At 34.2% G+C, this 24,334-nt stretch overlaps 1 protein-coding gene across 1 annotated transcript in view; it reads right to left on the bottom strand.

The window, feature by feature from the left end:
• The window catches only part of TICRR (TOPBP1 interacting checkpoint and replication regulator), a 40,485-nt gene extending 18,285 nt beyond the window's left edge, over positions 1–22,200 (bottom strand). Inside the window, exons 1-14 of the mRNA XM_051981088.1 lie at positions 19,920–22,200; positions 17,723–18,014; positions 16,819–17,057; positions 16,073–16,304; positions 13,726–13,855; positions 12,183–12,322; positions 10,189–10,410; positions 5,754–5,905; positions 4,703–4,803; positions 4,299–4,392; positions 4,129–4,208; positions 3,693–3,920; positions 3,094–3,190; positions 1,735–1,792 (exon numbers count right to left, since the gene is read on the bottom strand). Coding sequence (XP_051837048.1) covers positions 1,735–1,792; positions 3,094–3,190; positions 3,693–3,920; positions 4,129–4,208; positions 4,299–4,392; positions 4,703–4,803; positions 5,754–5,905; positions 10,189–10,410; positions 12,183–12,322; positions 13,726–13,855; positions 16,073–16,304; positions 16,819–17,057; positions 17,723–18,014; positions 19,920–20,579 — 2,725 coding nt within the window. The 5' untranslated portion in view covers positions 20,580–22,200. The remainder of the gene's footprint in view (positions 1–1,734; positions 1,793–3,093; positions 3,191–3,692; positions 3,921–4,128; positions 4,209–4,298; positions 4,393–4,702; positions 4,804–5,753; positions 5,906–10,188; positions 10,411–12,182; positions 12,323–13,725; positions 13,856–16,072; positions 16,305–16,818; positions 17,058–17,722; positions 18,015–19,919) is intronic.
• Positions 22,201–24,334: the final 2,134 nt, after the last annotated feature.

Genomic DNA, 24,334 nt, shown 5'->3' with positions numbered 1-24,334 from the left:
CAGATAGAAAGCTAGACTTGGCATTAAGAAGACATGTTCAAGTTCTGTTTCTGACACTTGGTGTCAGAATGCTTGGTGAGCATTCATTGAATGCTCTTGAGTAGAAAAGTGATAATCTGATTTAGTTAATAAGTTTTTTTTTTTTTCCCACTTGGGAATTCTCTACATCAAGTGAAATCACAGATTCAATCTTTATCCCTAAAAGTGTTGTAAGGTATATTGTAAGGGCCCTTTAAATGGACCACCACAGCATTTGAGTGGCCCAGAAGTAATTTTCTATGGCTAAGGACTGCCCCATGGGCAGAGCTCTTGTCATATTGAGATAACTTCCTAACGGGAGATGGTTCCCTCTCTGATTGGCTGTGTGTGACCTCACAGACCTTTTTTAAGCCCACTGCCACCAAGAGGTCGATCTCTCTCTATCCTGGGGTAGCTGAGCTGAGTGAATGGATAGCCAAGAGAGGTAAGGAGGTTGATAATGAACACGTGGTTCTCCAGACCATATGTTCACTAGGGAGTTAACAAGTCAGGGCATTGTATGAGCAAGTATAATAAAGGCTTTAAGTTTGCATATGGCTGTTCTTGATTCAAGAAATCGTAGCCAGAGACCTCTGAAGGCCTCAGAGGAGGCGAGCCAAATAGAATTGGTTGACAATGCAAAGGTCAGTGGCCAGATACCCTGACACCCTGGGAATTAGGAAAGACTGGCAATGTGAAATATTGGGTAATGCTAGGGCTTTCACAGATGAAGTAACTGCCCAGGGTTAAGTAACAAAATGATATTTTATAGTATATGTTACATATATTATCTCATTTGATCATTATGACAACACTAAGATATAAGCTATTATATCTTAAGATATAAAGAGATATAAGAGAACTATTGTTCTCATTTTACAGATGAGGAAATTGAAGCTGAGAGAGGGTAAATGATTTGGCAAGTTCCTATCACAGTGAGTAAATGCCTAAAGCAGGATTCAAACTCGGGCCTTTCTGATCTCCTATTCAGCACTCAATCTAACCACTATGCCAAATTATCCCTAAGATGAGTTTGTCTAAGTTGTACATATGTGTGGTTGGAGAGGATGTGATAGGGCAGGAAAGGGACAGAAAAGTAGTACAATGAGGAAAAAAGCATTTCAGTATGTAAAAACAATAGAATCACACCTTTCTGTCTACATTTCTCTTTAAGACATCCTTTTTTATTATTTATTTATAACTACTTATGCATTATCAGTAAAGAATATTTAAGGCAAAAGTGACAAAGCTTTTCATGGCGTAATATTGCTATCTTGTGACTTTTTGTGATATTGATGTGCTAAAGACTTTGTTTTGATATCTAATCCATTAAAGAGGAATCAAAGGTGGAAACTCCTCATCCCTGATTAAAGTTGACATTCCTGCTCATTGACATTACAAGAATTATGTGATATAATATTTATGTTGAAGAAACAAATGGCACATGATGAAATTTTCTTTCCATTATAAAATAACTGCAATCTGACTTGCCTCACCTCTGAGGGAAAAGTTTAATCTTAAATTATTGTAAATTTTTTCCATAAGTGCTCTGGATAATATTACTGGACACATTTTATCAACCAAAAAATCCTACACAGTTCCAATAACTGTCTATATATAATGACTTCAATAAACACACACACACACACTCATTCTCTCTCTCTCTCTCTCTCAAGATTACTTTGCTAGTGCTCTACAAAGAAAACAGAAACATACCTTGAACCAAATCTTTTACTGGGAGTAGGGGCTGCTGATGAGTGGGATGAAAGTTTTCCTAAAAGTTCAAGAAAATATATGGGTAATTTTCTGAATTCATTTCTATTAAAAGAATAAAAGTTCTATGTGAATTCACTGGAGGTGATGTTATTGCTTTTCCCCCCCTGGAATTAAAATCACTATTTATATTAACTAGTCCTAAGAAAATAGTTCTTTAAGTCCATCATTTCCTGAATTCATTACCTTGAATACCCGAAAATCCCAGATTTACCCTGGATATTATTTTTATATCAATTTCTAGGTCCCTTTCACAGGGAACAATTGTTTGAAAATGACTCTTCTCATTAAAAATAGTGTTTTTCTATTCCCCCATAACAGTAACGCTGACATGAAAAACCTCTTTGTACTTAGAGAAAAAATCATGATACCCTGATTCTTCTAACTTAATCAGAAGGTCTGTATAAGCAGTGACTGAAATGATAATAAGTAATGTTGAAATTAATTAGTAGACCATATCTACTAAGGAATCAGGACTGCTGCCAAGTAATATCCCTAAGTTCTGAACTTCATAAATATCAAGATGCTAAGATATTCAATTTCATCTTTTTAGGAATCTATATTGAGCAATGCCAAATACAAACTTAAAAGAAATTCTGCACCAAATTCAAGAGATAAATTATAAATATCTAGAAACAAAGAAAGAGTTACTAGATTAAAGACTAAATTTCCTGGAGTTAGTTCTCCATATTGTATTCACTCAAGTTCTACCAGTGATCAAAATCATTAAGACCGACAACTGTTAAGTCTATGTTTGGCTCCCTTTCTTCTTTCCTTGGAAACTTATTTTGAGTTCCAATCAATTTTCTGTTTGTTTGGTTTTTTCTCCTGGATTTTTTGGTGGTAACAAAACATAATTTCACATATAATTCTGTGAATTTTACAAAGAGTATCATATCAAAACCCTGATCAGGGCACAATATTTCTTTCTATATCAAAGCCTTTGCTTCCTCTATCTCTTTATTATATTATCCTTTGAATTTAATCTGGACTTTAGCTTAGTGTTATTTATTTATTTTAGTTATTGCTACTTTTAAGCTTCTCTTATGCAAAGAAGAATTCCAAATTAATTTTTCTATCCTAGTTTGAGTACAGTTTTAAATCCAAAAATAAATTTCTGTCATTTAATGTCCTTCTCTATACATTTATAAAGATTAAATGAGATCCAACAGACCTTCCTTTGTCACTTATTTTCTAATTCCTTCTCAAACTATGAGATGGTGTTTTAATTCAAGATAGTTTGGATAAATTTTACAAGGTAATTTCCTAGTTTATCTTCTTTCTAACTTGGAAACACCTTACTTTTTTGGTAGCTCTCTTGGGACCTTTAGGAACTTCAATTTGCCGAAGATTTTGTGCTGCTTCCGTCACACTCCTATGTCTTGTTAATGCATGCTTCCTAGTTTTAAAAAAGTGAGAACTAGTTAGACAAACAACTGAATAGGTGTTAGAACTATTCAGCTATAGCCAAATAAGAACATAAAAAAGTTAGAAAAATCAGTGCAGTTCATGTTCCCTTAGAACCTGATTTATGCCAAATAAGTTAAGTACTTCCAGATATTGTTTAATGTACATGTAAATAATTATGAATGAAGTTGAAGAGAAAGAAAAGTTCAAAAGCTGGGCTGAAATCCTAAATGTATTTATATGAGCTAACATCCAAAGATGTGAACAAATATGAAGGGACAAAGCAAGACTCAGGTTTCATTTGAAGATTTATGAATATTCTGTGAAGTACAAAATACTGTACTATTTATAGGTAACTCAAGAGTCTTGGATATCCAGTGTATGTTATTCACAAAGCTAATTAAGCACTAGTTAATCATTAGCAGAGAAAATAAAGATAAGATTATGACTCTAATAAGTCCATCAGTTCTAATAAAACACTAGAAAACTTTTACCTTTTCTTGGCCGATCGGCTCCGCAACTCCTCCAGCTGGTCAGATTCAGTGCTGACTGACACCATGCTACGAGTATGAGGCACAGAAAGTGTTGGTGATCCACTCTCCTGTGTCATAGAATCATCACTGAAGAAATCTGCAGGAAGGATGACAGCCAGCTTCTGGGGAATCACAAATCCCAGGCTATAGTAAAGATTTCCAAGTGTCTTTGGAATGGAGTCAATATACCTGTGGAATAGAGTGTTTTAAATGCAATATAGATAACAAACATTCTATTCTTCTCTAAGTCTCTTTCAGTCAACATTAACTTCAATTTGCTGCAAATTCTACATTATATTTCAACACCTTAATCCTTATGACTTCTATTTCTACAACAAAATTCATATGGAAGCCTTAATAAGAAATTTAAAGCTGAATTATTGACCATCAAACTTACAATCCCAAAATTTCCTCCAAAAATCTTGATAAATATGCTGGGTCCTCAGTTAAACAAACTGCTCGAAGTAAGTCTGTCACCTGAATAAAGAAAAAAAGGAAAGAGAATTAACTCAGAAAAGATGAGGCATTTAATATGGCAGTTCTATTGATATAAAGCTATGTACTTGCCTCCTCTACTAAGTGCTCCATGTCATCTAAACTGTTCTGCATTGAAGGGAACTGCAAACACATCTCCAAACGAAGAAATACTTGAAGCTGGTACCTATGCAGACAAAAAAAAAATGCTGTTGCCTGACTCCTATTTAAAGCTACAACAGAAACAGCCTTCCTTGTTAAAAATAAAACAAAACTTTAAAAGTTTCAGAAAAATGCTTTTTTCCCATTTTCCCCTTCAAATGGATATAATTATTAAGTAATTATGAAATTCTTAGATCTTATGTTAGAATTTTATACAAGATTAACCAGCATAAATATAGGCCTAAAAAGCTGGCAGATATGTTTTAAATGGTACAGTAGAAATTTGAGATTTATTTTTCCCTTTCTGAGGTAAAGTAAATAAAGTAGTTTCTTACTCTTTGACTTTGGCTTCCTTGTCTAGATTTTTGCTCAATTGCTGTCGAAGACTTTTACTGGTCTTTAGGAGGTAATTTTTTATTCGATCTAGACAGGCTATCTGTAAATACAGAATGATATAGTTTTAGACAGGTTATATACCCCAATTTCTGATCTTTCTCACAATTCAGTCTCTATCTCACAAAGAAATCAAAGAAGAAAAGGATCTATTGTAAAAAAAAAAAAAAAAAATTAACCCAGATCTTTTTGTAGAAGCAAAAAAGTGGAAACCAAGGGTTTGTAAAAAATGATGAAATAGAAAATTTTCGAATTGGGAAACCCTTTTGAAGAACAATATGAACAGAAGTTGGAGAACAATTTCTACATTGAAAATAACATTCCGAAGAAAAGCAGTTTTGAAAGACTTTAAAATTCCAATTAACATATTGATACACCATGGTCCAAAAGAATGAAGATGGAACAGTCTATTCATCTCTTAGAAGAGAGAGAGGTGATAAGACTGAAAATACAGAAAGAGACATAAACTTCTAAACATAATTAATGGAGGAGGGGTAGTAAAATATTTTTTACTCAAAATAATAACAAAAATAATAAAAAAAGAAAAGAAAATGCGGCTAAAGGAAGGGGGGACGGATAATGCAATTCTTGGCTAAAGAAAATCGCAATGTATAATCTAATTGAGGAAAGGTCTTTTCTCTTCCTCTTCTCTCCCACTTTTTTTTTTGGATGAACAATAACACCGATATATACATCTAACAAAGGAATTTATAAAAGCAAGTACTAGCTATGTGGGTTAAACACAGATTTAGTTCAGTTGTGGCTAACTTTGGAACCTGGCTCTCAAAGGAAAAAAGTAAGAAATCTGTGAATAGTAAGCAATATGTGGGACTGACTCAAGAGCAAATAAAACTATAACTATTTCTATGTAGCCACATGAGCCCTGATTTTTGTCACTTTTTAATCTTGTGACATTTTAAGCAGGTACAACATGAAAGATTTCCTTCTATCAAAATACTGGATCATACTGGAAGGATGAGAGATCTTTCTTACTTCTAAATCTTTGGTGCCTTTGGATTTCAGGAACATTTTAATGGTTAAGATCATATTCTGGGCACTTGTATGTGGTAAGCCTTCTCCCATGGCCACAATTTTCTGGTAATTTTCATTTAAGTGAGATAGTAGCTCCTCCTCAGTTTTAAAATCTGTAAAAATAAAAAATTACATTAAATGCAGCTAATATTCATTTGGCATGCTTTTAAAACACTATTTTCTGTGCAGATAATAACTTGAGGCAACAGATTACAAAAGTAGCTAAGTGCCTCTTGAGAAGACAAAGAAGGGATGATTGCTTAGAAATCCTTCCCAAAATCAATATGACACACCCATGAAAACTTAAGACTTAACTGAAAAGGATTTGAAGGCAGTTTTCATCTACATTTACATACTTTAGGTTAATGCCATTATAGGTTTTCCCAGTTCCATATATCCACTGTTTTTCTCTTTCAGTAATCAAAGCTAAAAATTGACAATGAACCCAAATAACAACCAGATGCATTGGCTCTATATTCAGCTCTAAACTATTGAGATCTAAAATCAATTAAGACTGATGCTTTGCATATTTAGCACAAACATCTGGCAATGTATCCTAGAAATTATCTAAGAAAGTACTGATTAATACTAAACAAAATTAAGTTTAAGGTCCACAGTTTAGCTCGGGGAGTGTGATCTATTATTTGATCTGACATGAAAGGATTAAAAAGTTGCCAGAAACAGAACAAAAACCAATGTGACATTAAAACATGTTGGATCACTACCTTAAAAGGTGCAAGTTTAAAATCAAATCTAATAGTAGCAGGGTATCACTTAAAATAGACCTTCATTTTGAGATTCCTGCTATATTGGAAATAAAGAGCACTGAACTTGGAAGGACAGAATTCAGTTCAAATAATGACTCTGCTATTTATCACTTGGGTGATAGTAGAGAAATCATTGCGTCTCTCTGAGCCTGTTTATGGAGCTGTAAAATTAGAGGGTGAACAAGATGGGCTCTAAGGTTTCTTCCAGCTCTAAATTTATAAATGCTAATTTCAGGACACTTATGAAGCCCAATCTTTTTGTCAGATTTATTATAGAATATAAGAGACTAAAAAGTGGCTTTCTATTTTATTTGTGTTTAGGAGGATACCATATATATTGTGACTCGGTATCAGAAGCCAAGAAGACTGACACATTTAAGAAATAAGTATGCATAGTGATGAATGAACAAATACTGAGAAATTTGGGCCAAGGGGAGAAAAAAATTTCATTCTTTAAAATTCCAAGTTTCCAGTGTTTTGCATAACTTATGTGGTTTCTTAATGGGGGCTAAGAGTAGGGATAAGGGAGAGAACTTGGAACTCAAAAGTTTAAAAAAAACAATTATTTTAAAAATTGTTTTAACTGTAACTATAGAAAAATATTAAATAAATAAATTTAAATTTAAAAAAGAAAAAGGAAAAAAAAATTCCAGTTTCCAGTATAAACAATCATTTCCTTTCAATAACATAACTTTTCATTTTAAAAAAATCTTTAATATGTTTTATTGGCTCTTGCTTTTAAAATGAATTTATAATACACATCTACTATCTTATCTTGTTGGCTAATTTGCTTGTGTATAGATGGTCTAGATCCTTAACTAAATTATGATCTGTCTGATAACATTCTATATTCTTTCTATCAGTAAGAAAACACAATACAATCTCAGGCAAATCATTGGATCTTAATAACTATTTTTGCTTTATTTTCAAAACTTTTGTTTTTAATGTTATCTGTGGTTTTATAGCATCATCTTAATTTCTGAATATATCCTTTCCATTCCTTCCCCTACTTAAAGACATGTTCCTTTTCACAAAGATTAGAAAAGAGGAAAAAATAGAGTTTAGCAAAACTAATAAACATATAGGCTGTTTCTAATAGCATATAGCCTATTCTATATCCACTGTCTTTCACTGTAGTGATGAAAGCACCCCACCCTGAAAATGACTTAGCAACGGATGAGTCCCCTGCCTAACATTATAAAACAGTCCAGCCATGTTGTTCCCAACTCTCCTCTTCAGGCCCTTCATCCAGCCTGCTTTACATCTATCATGCTGTTTGGCCTTGGAGCAAGTAGCCTCATTCTTTTCTCTTTTCAGATTCCTTTTATGCTGGTATTTTCCTACTAGAATGAAAGTTCCTTGAGGGTAGAAACTATTTAGTTTTCTTGATTTTGTAACCCCAGTACTTAGTACTGTGCCAGGTACACAGTGTGTAATAAATGTTCCACTTAAATATCTCAAATTTTCTCTGGGACAAAACTTTGGACCTCAATTAAAGAGAATGAAGGTGTGGACAGCTAGATGGTGCAGTGGATAGAGCCCCAGCCCTGAAGTCAGGAGGATTTAAGTTCAAATCTGGTCTCAGACACATCACTTCCTAGCTGTGTGATTCTGGGCAAGTCACTTAATCCAAATTGCTTCAGGGGGAAAAAAAAAGAGAGAATGAAGGCTATAATTTAAAATTATAAACGTATGAAGGATATAAATAGGTTAAAATATTTATTTATGCTTCAAATTCTATAATTTCTATATACTTGTATATTTCTACAAATTTCCATAATAATGAAAAACAAGTTGATGGTCAAATGAAGTCTTAATTTTTTTTTTATTTCTCTGTATTCAGAGTCTATGAAACTTGATGTCTTAAGATTAAACCCCCCAAATGTGTTCATGGTTAAATGGAACTTCAATGTTGTTGTTAACTTCTGTGATCTGGAGCAAACTCTATAGGTTACTTAGTGACCACAAAGAATCAAAATAAGGAAAATATATTTAGGGTATGGAAAATTGGCCTACTTGATAGAAATCTTCATCTTCATATTAATGAAACAGAGGGTGGAAAACAGAAATGAAAACAAACCATCTACCTAATCTCATCAGATTGTTCTCTAGTATTAACATAGAAATTACTTTTACCTTTATACTCAAAGCTATTCCTTCTACTTTCAGCATTAATTATTGGCAAGAAGATGGAAAGATAATCTATCAATAATCTACTTTTGTTCATTCATACTATTTTTCTACTTGGAATATCCTCTTTCTCCACACTAAGTTTAAAAATCAGCTCAAAATGCCACTAGTTCTGAACTTTCTCCCATTACTCTCAGATATTCATCCTGGGAATCTCAATAAACACTTTTGTTCAATTCTTTAAAGCACTTATATAATACTGTGCTGTAATTATTTATTTATGTTTTATCTCCTTGCTAAACCATATGCTTCACAAGAGCAAGAACCATGTTTTATCTAAACTATGTATCTCAAGGTTTAGCATACCAGAGATTAAATAAATATTTGCTGAATCCAAATCTTATACAAATATCCTTTGAAGACACTGCTAAAATAATACTTTCCATGTGTATATGATTATTTTTTATGATAACTAAATAACTATCCCTCAAGTAAAATAATAGTGTACTAAAACTCTTCTGGTCAAACCAAGTAAGAACTAATATATTTATAAAACTGCCTAGGCATCAAAGAATTTCTTTCTTTCTTTTTTTTTTTTTTTTTAAAACAATTTAAATAACTTTTTATTGACAGAACCCATGCCAGGTAATTTTTTACAACATTATCCCTTGCACTCACTTCTGTTCCAATTTTTCCCCTCCCCCAGATGGCAAGCAGTCCTATACATGTTAAATAGGTTACAGTATATCCTAGATACAATATATGTGTGCAGAACCAAACAGTTCTCTTGTTGCACTGGGAGAATTGGATTCAGAAGGTATAAATAACCCGGGAAGAAAAATAAAAATGCAAGCAGTTTATATTCATTTCCCAGGGTTCTTTGGGCACCAAAGAATTTCAAGAAAATTCACTGAATCGTGAAACTGGAGTTAAGAATAAAGTTTTCATGCCACTCTCCCTACCAACCATACATTTACCAAAATACTCACAGCAAGTTTTTTGTTTTATTTTGTTTTGTAGAAACAAAGAAATGGAAATTTGTTTGTTTAGTTAAGTGCTCATTGATTGGGCAATAACTAAACAAACTGTTATGTGAATGAAATGAAATATTACTGTACTATAAGATTATAATAAAGAAGTAGAATCAGAAAAACACAAGATTCTGAAGTCAAAAGAATTACAAAAACAACATAGATGACTATAACAATATAAGCTGAAAGAATAATAAAACAAAAGTAAATTCTATGACTAAAATAGCCAAGCTGGACTTGAAGAGCTGAGGAAAATTAATCTCTCTTCCTTTCAATGCAGATAAAGAAAAAAAAGGTGTTATTGAAAAGTTATTATTGTAAAAATTAAATTTTTTACCATAAAATATATATTTTAAAAAAGAAAGAACACATTTAAAAAATCTTACTTTCAGATAAATGAATCCTCTGCATTGGGCCCCTTATTTATCAATCATATAGCGTCAGCCAATTAGAGGGTGTAACAAGTACCTTTAGGTTTAGAACTTCTCAACATTTTTCCTCTCTCTTCCAGTTTTTCTTCATTTCTTCTGAATGTTGTCTTTTGGACTATTTTCTCCCCAGCTGAAGAGGATGGGCTGCAATCTGGCTGAAGTTTCTGGGCTTTTACATTCAGTCTTGCAACATTCAACATCTTTAGAGAACGTGACATACTCTTCATCTTCTGTCTAACTGGAGTACCAGGGACACCCCCTGGGAAATATCAAAGGGAGAAAAGATGAAATACTTTTCTATAAAATGAAAGTACTACAAGAAATCAAGGGACATATAATAGGAGAAAAAAATTGAGTTCTTTTCATTTAAGACTGGAAACAAAAAACCTATATAATGATCAGGCACAATTTAGCAAGTTTCTATAGATTTTCCTAAATTTTCAGAAAAAGATTTAACTTAGGTTAACTTAAGAGTTAACCTAGAGTTCTATATGTTCAACAGTTTTATGTTATATTATGTTATTAGGGTAATTCCAATAAAAATTAATTAATTTCAGTTATAGAAACTAAAAACTGCCCATCATTAAGAAATATGTCATTTCAACATCTATTCAAGGAGACATATTAATAAAAATATAAGTGCCTGATGAAAATAATTTTGTTGATGTTTGGCTGAGATAGCTACCTGAATGGAAGCAGTCTAGCTTCCATGCCTCTACTCTAGTAAAAACCTAAAAATCATACCACATCAATAGTGGTCACAAAATCTAATGAGCATACTGTACTGAGATGCCAGAGGGCACTAAATACCTAGCATTCTAAATCTCAAAGATCAGGAACCCAAGTAACCTAGATTGAGATTAAGCAAGTAGTCAAATGTAAAATGCATTAAGAGTTAGATTCTGGTTCTGACACAAATCCTCAATTTGGAAATCAAAACTGGAGAGATGAAGAAATACAAGATATATATATACACATACACATATGTATACATCTGTGTACACACACACATACACACACACACCCCACAAAAAGAAATATAGTAGATTTAAGGATACCCAAAAATATAACCTAGAAAGAAAAAAGTAATTTTGTAACAATGTTAAGTGGAAAATTAAAGGGAAAAACCAGTTTTCTATTTTTACTATATGAATAGTTAAAACAAATGAAGAGAAAAAAATTAATTAAACCTCTGGAAGAACATGGAAGGAGAACAAGTAGCTTACCAAAGTAATATGCTAATCTCAAATTAGAAAAGACCAAATAGAAATTAATGATTGAACTAGACAGTAATAAATATTAGAACAAAATCAAAAGACTAAAAAAATAGAAGAAAATATAAGGTATCTGTAATTAAAGATAACTGTTTTGGAAAACAGGTCAGGAAGGAGGAATTTAAGAATTATAGGACTGTCTAAAAATCATGATTAAAAAAAAAAAAAGCCTGGATACTATTTCAAGAAATCATAAAGTAAAACTACTTTTATCTATGAGAACCAGAGGGTAAAGTGAAGCTAGAAAAAGTCCATTAATCACTTCTTGGGAGAAATTTCAAAAAGAAAAAAGTCACAGGAATATCATGCTGTAAATTCAGAGATATCATGTAAAAGAAAAAAAAAACAAAACTTACAAACAGCCAGAGTTCAAGTATCAAGAAACCATTGTAAGATTACACAAGACTTAGTAGTTTTTACTATAAAAAAGAGATTTTAAAATACAATTATTTCAAAAAACTTACAAGCAAGAATAATCCACTCTATATGGTAAAGACTAAAAATAAAGGTGAAAAAGATAAAAGAGAGCAACTGAAACATTAAAAAAATGAAGAAAAGAATATAGAAGTAGTGATAAATAAGAAAATTTTGAAAGTAATAGGCTGAATTCATTATATGCTTTAAAAAAAGCAATATGGGACTGTCTCATATTCTTCATCTTTTTATGTTCTACTTTGGAAATATTCATTTAAAAAATTTTGTTAAATTCAGAATAAAAAAAAGTTTAAAAAAAGAAACAATTTTGTTCTATACATACGTTTCTTTTTGTTATCTTCTTGACCAATCGTAGTAAATTCTTCACGAGATTTTCTCTGGTAGAACTCAGAGAGAAAATGTGTTAGCTCTCCTTCTGTCCTAGAGGATTCTTCCTTATTAGTTGAGGTAGCTTGTAGTAACCTGTAAATAAATTGGTTCACACATATAGTCAAATAACTCATTTATGCAAAGCTTCGTTATTTACAAAGTACTTTATTCACAATAATATGAGATGAATATTATTAATCTCATTTTACAAATGAAGAAAAAGATTTGTTCGTAGTTATACAGCTAACTAAGTAGCAGAGCCAAGACTAATGACCAAGTCTTCTTGTTCAATGTATAAATTGCTTTTCAAAGGTCAAAAATCTATCAATTTTAAAAAAAGAACCAACTATCTTTCCAAAAAGCCTAACATTAGTGCTAAAACCTTATTGTCAAGGATAATATCTTATTTTGAAGCTTATATGTTGTTTTGTTTAAACTAGCTGGCCATATATAGCAAGTGATTTTAAAAGAAGGACCCGTTACTAAATGTGAGTGAAATTAGTTCTAAATAATTCCATGAAAAGTTAGTTCTGGATTATTAATAAAGGATCAATGAGAGTAATTAGTTTACTTCTAATTTTTTGTGCCTCTTGATCATTCAATTCTGTCTTCAGTCTGGGAAGAAAACTCAGTTAGAACCCTAACCAACGGGTAAAAGTTCAACATCTATGGAACTCTGGTAATAGTACAACTTTCAAAATTTGCCGCATCCTTTGTTCATTATCTGTTTAATAGCAACTTCCATTACTTCTTATAATGTCAAACTGGGATAAGAGAATATGAGAATAGTAAATGTATACAGCTATCAGACTAGATTTCCCCTGTCCTCCAATACACACACAAACTACAGGCACATAACTGATTGATAAATATGTGAGTGGAATTTAACACTCATCTTATGGATATAAATTTCTAGTAATCTAGAGATAACATGCCAGAAAAACCCAAAAGATTAAGATTTTGCTAGACCAAATTCCACAAAGCACATGAATCCTGCATTTTGACAAATGTTCACTTCACTGAATATATTTCACCATAAACAAAATGAACTAAGCCTTGTAGAAGGATAAAGTTCTTTTCAAGGGTGAATTTAGGTAATTCAGTTCACCAATATGACTTAACATGAAGTACATCAAAAAGAAAAACTGATACTTCATAGAATACAATTTCTAATAGGTATTAAGTATCTGAATATAAAAATTACACTGATTATAGTGGGCACAATTATTTCAGATAATTCAAAGAGTAGATTTAAAGTAATTCCTAATTGCATTTAGAATATATTACATTTTTTGAAGTAAATTTCTAATTGCTTAGGCTGATATTAAAATAAGTTTGTATTCCCTTAGTATGTGTCAACTGGACTTCAGAAGATGCATATTGGTTGGCAGGGAGAAAATCAAATTAGATAATATATATGCAGATAATTGCATATATGCATATATGAGAGCTAACATTAATAACTAAGCAACAGACAGAGAAATAAGATGTTTTACCAGAATGATTCCATTAAATTTGAACTTGCACCACTGTGATTAGAGAAAGGAAACCACTTTTCCACAATTGCAGCACTCCAAGGATAAGTCCGGCCAAGTTCCTGCTGGACCCAGTCAGAAACAGGAACGTCTATTGGGGTGGGGGTAGAGAGAGGGTCATAAATAGGAGGAAATAATACATTACAAAAAATTTTAAAAATTTAGAAAAGCTGACCTTCCCTCCCCAATTCAATTTCTCTCCTCAAAGGCCAAATAAAGAATTATTCTTTTGAGGTTCTTAATCTAGATCTATAGAACCCATAAGAAGTCTGTGGTTAGATTATAGGGGGTCTGTGAATTTAGATGCAGAAAAAAGCTATCTAACTCAATATAATTAGTTCCTTTTTATTTTATGTATTTAAAATGTTATTCTGAGAAGGGATCCATAGACTTGACCAGACTTGTCAAAGGGGTCCATGACATACAAAAAAGGTAAGAACTTTTGATAGATGACTGATATATATAGTAATCAAAGTTATACTTGGATGCCTATGTCTTATTTTTAAAATTACATTCCATAAACTCCTCCATTAAAATACTACTTTCATGCCTTAAAATGTGGAAGGGCTCTGAATTTTTGACAATGAAGTGTATATAATGTAAACTTGAGCAAGTTTTTATCACGATGGAAAGGCCTGATGAGAAGCCAAGACTGTCATCCAAAAAACAGTCCTCACTGCCAGCCTGGTCACAACGTGATGAATATTTCTTACTGAAACTCTTAATGTCTATTTTTTAGAGGAATTGAGACCTTCAATGATAGAGCATATATTCATACTAATGAAATTTCAAGATACTGAACTACTGTCTAGAAAATGGCTACATGATATAAAATATCTAATACTATTAATTACATAGTGAAAAGAAAATTAGATGAATTAAACTTTTGTTAACACATTACTATTTCTTTGCTAAGATTTTTTTTTTTTAATTGTGTTCTGAAATGGAATTTCCATTTGATCAAGTCTGGTGGGGAAATTTGAAAAATATGGCTCTTCCCCTCTAAAATACAACTGCCAGAATCTTTTTTTTTAGTGACCTTCTGGTTCTGAAAAATATATTCAAAAATGAAACAAAAAATAGAGCTTTATAGGTTGTGGAAATCTTATATTTACACAAAGAACAAATAACTTACCAATTCCAATACGTTTCAATCAGAAATGTTCTTCCACAAATTGAAAAAATAATTTAAATTGATACTCTATACATAGCATAAAGTTAATGATCTTGGATTATCCAAAAAACTGACTAAAGTCAATGTCTACATGTGTACTTTGAAACAAAGTCAAAGTAGAGTAGGGATTTCAAGTAAAATATTCTGCTTCTACTTTATCCAAACAAATGGTTGAATAGTTGAATTCATTTGCAAAATGTGCAATTTCACTTGCTTATTAAAAAATTATGTAAAATGACAGTATTTACAATTGTGATCTATAACATCCAAAAATTCAGTAAGGTTTAAGTGAACAAATTTGACTTTGCTTTTTCATGGATTTAAAATTGAGTAAACAAACAAACCAAAAATTGTTTCTAAATCACTACTGAATATGTTCAAACATATTCAACTCCAATATTTTCACTCTAAGGTGGTTTTCACTCTAAGGGTAACAATGCTAAGGAAGGTAGTATGAGGTAGTGTGACAAGCCCTGCATCTGGAGCTAAGGGATTTAAGTCTGATTGTTAGTTTTGCTATTTACTACTTATAACACCTTTAAAAAGTTACTTAATCCTTCTGGACATCAGTTGCTTCAACTATAAAATGTGGGAGTACAAACTCCTGGAACTTTTAAAAGTTTTTAATCTAACTTTTAATCTAAGGTTTATCAACTTACTTTTGTTTATATTTCAATATAATTTAAAAAAATAATAACAATTCTAGGTTATGGGGCAGCTAGATGGTACAGTGGATAGAGTACCAGCCCTTTAGTCAGGAGGACTTGAGTTTACATCTGGCCTCAGAAACTTAACACTTCCTAGCTGTGTGCCCCTAGGCAAGTCACTTAACACCAATTGCCTCAGCAAAATTAAAAATAATAATAATTCTAGGTTATTTAATGCATTAAAAAACAGTATTCTGAAAAGGGGTTCACAGCACAACAAAAGGTTTGAAACTCCATCTCTTTGGTGATCTTTTATACCTAATTATTCTTTCCAACTCTAAAGTCTACAATTTTGAGACTTGCCATAAGTATGGGCAGATGCGGTTCAGTTCTACAGTGATTCTTTACTTTATAGATAGAGAAAACCAAAAATAAAAACTTATTTAAGGAGACTAGAGCTCAACTTTAATACTAGTAATGTGCTCACCATAAGTATTAGAATTTTCATGTGAATTATGAATTTGGTTCAATACACTCTTTACAACATCTGGAAGAAGGTAAGTTGTATCATGAAAATTCTCTGTTACATCTTGGTGGAGATATTCCTGGAATTCATTATGTTCATTTCGAAACACAGTAAGAATTGTAGCAGTGTTGGAAAGAGGAGATATAATTCCAGTACTAGATGGCCAACTTTCACCAGGATCTACATCAGCAACCTACACACAAAAAAAGAAATTCAAATGATTTTAAATCTATTGTTGTGATGTCCAGACCAGAATGGAAGTTAGTAAAAAGTTAGAAGTTGAAAGTTTCTTTTTACATTTATGGTTATATCAGAAAGTCTATTGCTCCTTGGTTTCCAAATAGCAAATTCAGTTCACAATAAGATCCAGAGGAAGAAAGCAGAAAACTAACAAAACAAATGAAAACTTGGTTTACAAAACTCCAAGGCAGCAAGTGCGTTTACTGATTGTTGCATTCCTCCTTGAATTTCATCACATACTAAGTCCATCTGGAATCTAATGGTGTCAAATGGGTACCTTTTATTTCCTGGTTCCATATTTCCAAACACATACACATATTCACATACATGAACACATGCACCAACATTCACAATTATCATGGCTATGCCTTATGTTCTCCAATAATTTGGGAAATATACTTCACTATGTCAACATAGAAAGATATAATTTCTCTTATGCAAAACTATTTAATATAAGCAATATTTACCAAATGTAATTTTTCAGCTGACAGTCTTCTAACAAGTTGCTGAAATAATTTCCCTTGTTCTGATTTCTCATTCTCCAAGCTCTGTAGAATCCAGCTTTCTGTGCCAAAATTATTGCTCATTGGATGAGTCCATTGGGTTACAGTGCCATTTAAGAAAATACTGACTGGTCTCTGAAAGTTCCTTTGATGCATAGCTAAAGGCTCAAGGGTGACTTTCCAGGTTTGCTGAGGCTTATTACCTGTTTTATAAAGAATAACATTAACTTTCAATTTAAGAGACATATCCATTAGAAAAAATAAATTACTTTGTTAGTTGTGGTTCAAAAACAATTATTTGATTCAAAGACTACATTACAGCTATGTAGCATCAGAAATAATACCACTGATTTTGCAGAGGAATTCAGAGAAATAGCTAAAGAGAATTATTAACAATAGGCATGAATTAGTATCTAGATTATATCTTCAAAATTATGGCTTTGAAATTCATGGGGAAGGAATTCAAACAGTACTTAGTAAGCATTAAAAAGGGAGACTTTTAAAACCCAAATCAAAAAATATAAGGATTAGCATCCTTTATGATGAGATTCACCATTATTCTATGACTTCTTTGGTATGTTTACATCTTCTGACTCATTTCATAAACACATGAATAGCTATGGTGTCAAAATACTGCACTATGTACTTCAAAAAACAGCCCTTGACCTAAAAGAGCTTATAATAAGACTTAATTATATTAAAAAAGAATAGCAAAAATCTAACATACAACAAAATGAATAGTAGCTTACATTTATGTAGGGTTTTACAGTTTATAGAGCCTTTCTCACAATTACCTTATAAAGAAACTGTTACACAGAATAGAAAAGGCCAGTCACATTTAGCCTCTTATTTCCCCTTATTTTCTTACCTTCAACAGGCAGAAATAATATTCCTTCTATTTGTGGAAATGATGCGTGGTATCTGGGTGGTTGGGATAGCAAGCAGTTTAAAGTAGATTCAAATGGCAAACTTGAAATCCATGGAGAGAACTGGAGTTGAGTAGGTCCCTGGTTAGCATTCACTCCATCACAGTAGGGCAACTTTTCACCATCTTGATTAAAACACTGGGCTAAAATTTCAGGAGGCAAAACAGTCCCTCCTACATGTTGAAACAGTTCAAACATTGTCCAGTACCCAAGGTGGTCTGGGGCATCTTGCAACTGAAATAAAATCAATCTCAGGTCATCAACCAGTAATATTAACACAAACTACAGGAAAACCAAATTCACATCTGTATTAAAGAATCAATTTATTTAATTAGCACATTTAGGCATCAAAGAATAGCTAGAAGTTCACCCACTTTCGTCTAGAATGTAGAACGAAGCATCAAGAGGATGTTTATCCTTTAATTCCTCTTGAAGATAACCTTGCAATTGATTTGTATACTCTTAAGACTATAAAGAGTTTTGAGAGCAAGGACAGTTCCAAATTTGCCTTTGTATATACCTATCTCTTTGTGGAGTAGAGCCTTAAACATAGTAGCAGGTGCTTATTTTTTGACTGAATCGAGGAAATGAAGTATTTTGTGCAGCTTTTATGACACAGAATAAAAAAATAGAGTTGCTATAAAGCCTTCATACATAAATGAAAATTCTATGCAGTTAATTGACTTAGTCTGAAACTTAAATATATTTCTAGCCATAAGGAGCTTAGGAAATTTTTACTGGTCTTCAGGTTAAAGATACATGATCTACATTCACACACATTTGCTTAAGAGGGTAGATAAGAAAAACTAAGAGTTTTTTTTTTTTTTAATGACATAGTTTAAATAGACCAATAAAAGGTCTCTCCTATTTCTTATAACGAAAAAACTTCCCCAGTAAGAAAAATAAAAGTGATACATGTCCATAAGAATGTTCCCTTGGAATAAAGTATAGGGAAACAGAACCAATATACTGGCCATATCTTAGTTTGTTTCAGGGAGAGTTCAACAATTCATTAAGCAGTTATTAAATTCTATTAGCCTTTACATAGGAGTACTTACCTTCTCTAAGTTAGGAATAGGAATCTATGATTTCAATAGTAGAGCAAAACTCACAGATGAAGAAACTCCCTCTACCGAAGCAAATTAGATCTTCCCTGCAATTTATAATCTTAGAGAATTAGCTAAAACACTACATGGTTAAATGACTTACCTAGGGTCTCTCTCAAATGATTTATCTAATAGTAATGTTAGAGGGTGACTGAACACTAGGCCAGATCACTAGTCACACTGTATTATGTTGCTTCACTAAGATTTATCTACTACTACTAAATCTAGCTGAAATCTGCTACTTGGAGGGTGTTCCCACACATTTTTTTAACCTTTATAGTGTATATTCGCACTGTATAAAGAAAAAGAAGATCCCTATCCTCAAGGGGTTTACAATCTAAAAGGACCATAGGCTTTAGAGCCAGAAGGAAATTTAAAAGATATTTATTTCAATTGTCTCATTGTATAAATTACAAAATTGAAAAGTTAAATAATTTGCTCAGCATCACAAAGGCATTAGGGGCAAAAATAGGATTGTTCAACAATAGACTCAAGAGCAATTAACTGTTGCCCTACTAATAAAAGGGAATATAAGAAGCAACACAATGACTATAAGAAGCAAAATCTAATAAATGCAAAGAAGAGATCTAGATAAAAGAGCTATGAAAATTTTGGGGAAAAGTATTCAAATGAGAATGGTTCAAGGAGAGATAGCATGTCTCTTGGGAAGAGGTGAAGAGCAGGAAAAAAAAGAATTACTGATACTTAATAAGAGTGAACAACTTCAGTGAATGTTTCTGCTTTATAAACGACTGGAATGATTTATTTTCACTTAAAGAGTAAGAGAATGCTTTAGAGAAAAGAACATTATGTTTGGAGTCGAGGACTTGAGCACCAAAAGGTTCTGACACCAACTTTGTTTTGCTGGGCAAGTCACTTTATCTCTTTGAGTCTATTTGCTTAAATATATAAAATGAAATGGCCAACCTAGCTATTTTTAGTTCTAAAGCTTAAGGTCCTTGACTTTAAGTCATTTAACACTAGCTCCATTCTGTCTGCACCCACAAATATTTCCTCCGGGTAGCAATCGTACCTTAGACATTTCAGTAGTATCCACCCAATAAAGAGAAATCTTTCTGCCCGTCAGAATTTCCTGCACTCTCTTGGGTAATAACTTCTCCATGACCACTTGAGTGTTAGGCAGTAAGTGCTGGGAATGGCCATCACTCCTGGCCACAAACTGCAGCAGTTCCCTTTGGGAATGGGGGCAAGGGGAAAAGAGGAAAACGGCATTCATCAAGCCTCTGCGGTCAGCATCAGTCCCCCCAGGCTCATCAGGGGAGCCTAGCAATCGTCGCCGGCTGCTTCTTAGAAAGGGCTTAGTAGGCGACGAGATTTCGGGCAGGTCCCACTGGTAATCCAGGAGGGTTTCCGTCAGGACGTTCTGGATGTGGGTGGCCCTGGTCGCTGGGCCGGGCAAGTGGGGGCGCTGGGCCCGATCCCCGAACCTGGCCTCCAATTCTTCCTCGAAGTCTTCCCAGCTGCTGGGCCCCAGCTCACGAAAATCGGAAACTCGCGACGGCCGGCTCCGGGCCCCCTGAGAATTAAAGAACTGGAAACCCCAGCGGACTCTACCCAGGCCGAAACGGCAGCTCAGGTAGTTGAGGAGCCGCAGGGCGACCAGCTGGACATGGTTCTTCCTGGCGGATCCGGCGGTGTCCAGCAGCAGCAGCACGTTGTGACAGCAGGTCATGTTGTTAGAGAAGGGTCCGCGCCTCCCTCGGAGCTCGGTGCCACGCGCCCCCCAGGCCGCCCCTCCGAGGTCACTGCGCACCTCCCCTTTGGGGCTGCCTCTCCGAGGTCAGCGATGCGCGCCCTCGGAGCCGCCCCTCCGGGGTTAGCGGTGCGCCCCGCCTCCTCTTTAAGCCCGATCAGGGTCCGCGAGCCCCTTTCTCAGTTTTCCAACGCTGAGGAACTCGTTTGTATTTCTCCAGTAAGAACGCCCAGGCCCGTGAACGCCGCTTTCTCCCCTTAAATCCCTCCTTTTAAATTTTCTCGGTTACTCTGTTCTCCTACAAAGCGCTTCTCTCTTTTCTCTTACTAATACCTGGGCTCGGGCCTGTCTTACCACAAGGCCACCGCCATTCTCTTCTTCCTTCAGTCAAATGCCTCCCGCGCTCCCTAGGAGATGCTCCCATTGGTCGAGAAAACTCATAGCTCCCGCTCGGCTCTGAACTAGACTCTGTTTCTATTGGCTTCTTCCCTACGTAGATCAAACGAGCAACGCCCCATCTTATCACTAACCGGAAAAGGTTTAGAGGAAAATCCAGCTCTGATTGGGGCGATTCCGTGACGTTTACACGGGGGCGGGGCCATACCGGAAGAAGCTGTGTGCTCACTGGCCTGAATTCTGAGTTTAAAATTTAAAGACTTGTGGGCGGCATAAGGGCGGAGTTTTCAGGACGCGTGCGTGCTTACGTGTTGTGTGCGTGTCTTCTGCGTGTTTTTTTTTTTTTTGGTGGGAGGGGTGAGAGTAGTGATGTTCCTTCAGTAAGAACAAGTTTGGGGACAAACTGTAACCAGAGACATGTTACTGTATAATATAAAGGGAAAAACAATGAAGCAAACGGGACTCTTAATTAACGAGAACAGATTTTGTCAAAAGAAGAGGTGGGAACATGCTATTCTTCATATCTCGGGAAAGGTGGGGGGCTAGGGAGGTGGAATATTTGATACTATGTTAAGACAGGTCGTTCTATCAGTGGGTTTTGCTGAACTTTGTTACCGTGGCAGAATCTTATTGTTAATTTTTCTTCTTGAAGATGACCATGATATGCAAATGGAGTGGATCTTAAAGAGGGAGGCTCTGTTTCTATTGGCTTTGTTCTCCGGAGCACCTCACTTTGTTCTCCGGAGCCATCTGCGCCCATTAACCAGATAGATGACCATATATGGATCAGGACTAGGACTGGATGCAGTGAAGAGATTGGCCTTTTTAATCTAAGGTCTTTAAGTGGTATGCGTTTGTCTGAGGCCGAACCATTCAGTGATTAAGGCTAGATAAGAAAGGAGAGATGACACTAATGCATAGTTGGTGGAGTTGTGAATTGATCCAGCCATTCTGGAGAGCAATTGGAGCTATGCCCAAAGAAATAGAAAACTGCTTTGATCCAGCAGTGTCTCTTTTGGGTCTGCATCCCAAAGAGGTCATTAAAAAGGGAAAAGCACCCATATGTGCAAAAATGTTTGTAGTAGCCCTTTTTGTAGTGGCAAGGAATCAGTTGGAGAATGGCTGAATAAGTTATGGTATGTGACTTTAGAGTATTTAACTTGTATGGGACTACCTGCCATCTAGGGGAGGGAGTGGGGGAAGGAGGGGAAAAGGTGAAACAGAAGGTTTTGCAAAGGTCAATGATGAAAAATTACCCATGCACATATCTTGTAAACAAAAAGCTATAATAAAAAAAATAAGTTATGGTATATGAATGTAATGGAATACTACTGTTTTGTAAGACATGATGAGCAGGCTGGGTTTCATAAAAGCCTGGAAAGACTTACATGAACTGATGCTAAGTGAAATGAGCATAATCAACAGAACATTGTACACAGCAATAACAAAATCCTATGATGATTGACTGTGATGGACTTGCCTCTTTTCAACAATGAGGCCATTCAAGGCAATTCCAATAGACTTGTGATGGAAAGAGCCATTCACAATCAGAAAAAGATCTATGGTGACTGAATATAGATCAAAGCATAATATTTTCACCTTTTTGTTGTTTGTTTTCTTGTTTTTTTTCTCTTTTGATTTGATTTTTCTTGCTTAACATGATAATATAGAAGTCTGTTCAGAAGAATTTCACATACTAAACCTATGTTGGATTGCTTTTGTTTAGAGGAAGGGGAGGAAGGGATGGAGAAAAATTTGGAATGAAAGTTTTGCAAAGATAAATGTTGAAAACTATCTTTGTATATATTTGGAAAAATAAAAGCTGTTAAAAATTAAAGGAAGAAAGAAGCCATGAGAGGATGGCTGCAGAGAGAGATATATGGACACACATTTATCTAATCTGTGATGTCATTACCTTCTGTTCTGGATAAAACTATTTAAATACATGTTAGATCCCACACAATGCTCCTTAAAAACAAATACCAACATAAATGTTGATTGATTCATGAAAAAAACCAAGGCATCAGGAAAGCAGTCAATGAAATGCAGAGGTTAGAAAAAAAAAGGCACGAAGGTCCAATGGTCTAGAAAGACATCTGCACCCAGAGAGAGAACTGTGAGGATTGAGAGTGGATCACAACATTGTATTTTCACTTTTTTGGGTTATTGTTTGCTTGTATTTTACTTCTTTCTTATTTTTTTCCTATTGATCTGATTTTTCTTGTACAGTATGATAATTGTGGAAATATATATAGAAGAATTGCACATGTTTAACATATAATGTATTATTTGCTGTCCAAGGAAGAGAAAAAAATTTGGAACTCAAGGTTTTACAAGGGTGAATATTGAAAAGTATATATGTGTTTTGAAAATTTAAAAAAAACTATTAAAAAAAGAAAGGCACATAGAATTTACATTTTAATGGGGGAGATCACATGAAGCTAAATATGTAATATACAGAATGTAGTAGATGGGAAGTAATCTCCGAGAGGAGGGTTCCAATAGTTTGGGGAACCTGGAAAGGCTTCCTTCAAAGATGGGATTTGATCTGAGTCTGGAAGAAAACCAAGGAAATTGAGAGGTGGAGAAGAAGAGGTAGAGAATTGCAGGCAGAGAGGACTATGCTATCAAAAAGCAAAGCTATGTGAGATAGGAAGTCGGCCATCTGGATTTTTGCAAGAAAACTGAAAAGATTGAAAGGTAAAGAATTTTAAATAGCCAGGAACTTTATCTTCCATTCCAGATGGTTGCCATTTCCTGAGGAGTTGAATGACTTGCTTAGGCTCACACAGCTAGTCTTGAATCCAAGCCCTCTATCTACTGAACTATCTAGCTGCCCCAATTGGTTATTATTATGCTGATCATTTTATTTTGGAGCTGAAATTTTTTAGGTGTAGGGCAGTAGTCTCCAAACTTTTTTTGAAAGTGAACAATCGATAAAGTTTTGGGGGATGCATTTTCAGTCCATCAATCAGCATTTATTGAATAGCATTTACTGTGACTTAGCTATACTCCTATGAATGCAATGAGAGTATAAATTTGAATGAACTAAAGGCATTTGATTCCCTTTAGTAGTAAATAAAGTAACTGGGAGAAGCATTGGATAGAGTGCCTGAAGTCAGAAGTCAGACTCTTTTGAGTTCAAATCTGGTTTCAGTCACAATATCTATATGACCTTGGGTAAGCCAAATAACTCTGCCTCAATTTCCTCATATGTAAAATGAGCTTGAGAACAAAATGGCAAAGCACTCTTTGCAGTCTTTGCCAGGAAATCCCAAATGGGATCACAGAGTTAGACATAGCTGAAATTTTTGAACAACAAAATTTATTATGTGTGA

This window comes from Antechinus flavipes, chromosome 2, assembly GCF_016432865.1.
Source record: "Antechinus flavipes isolate AdamAnt ecotype Samford, QLD, Australia chromosome 2, AdamAnt_v2, whole genome shotgun sequence".
Classification (NCBI taxonomy): Eukaryota; Metazoa; Chordata; class Mammalia; order Dasyuromorphia; family Dasyuridae; genus Antechinus; species Antechinus flavipes.
The sequence above is the reverse complement of the archived record's forward strand: the minus strand, read 5'-3'. Positions and strand labels throughout refer to the sequence as shown.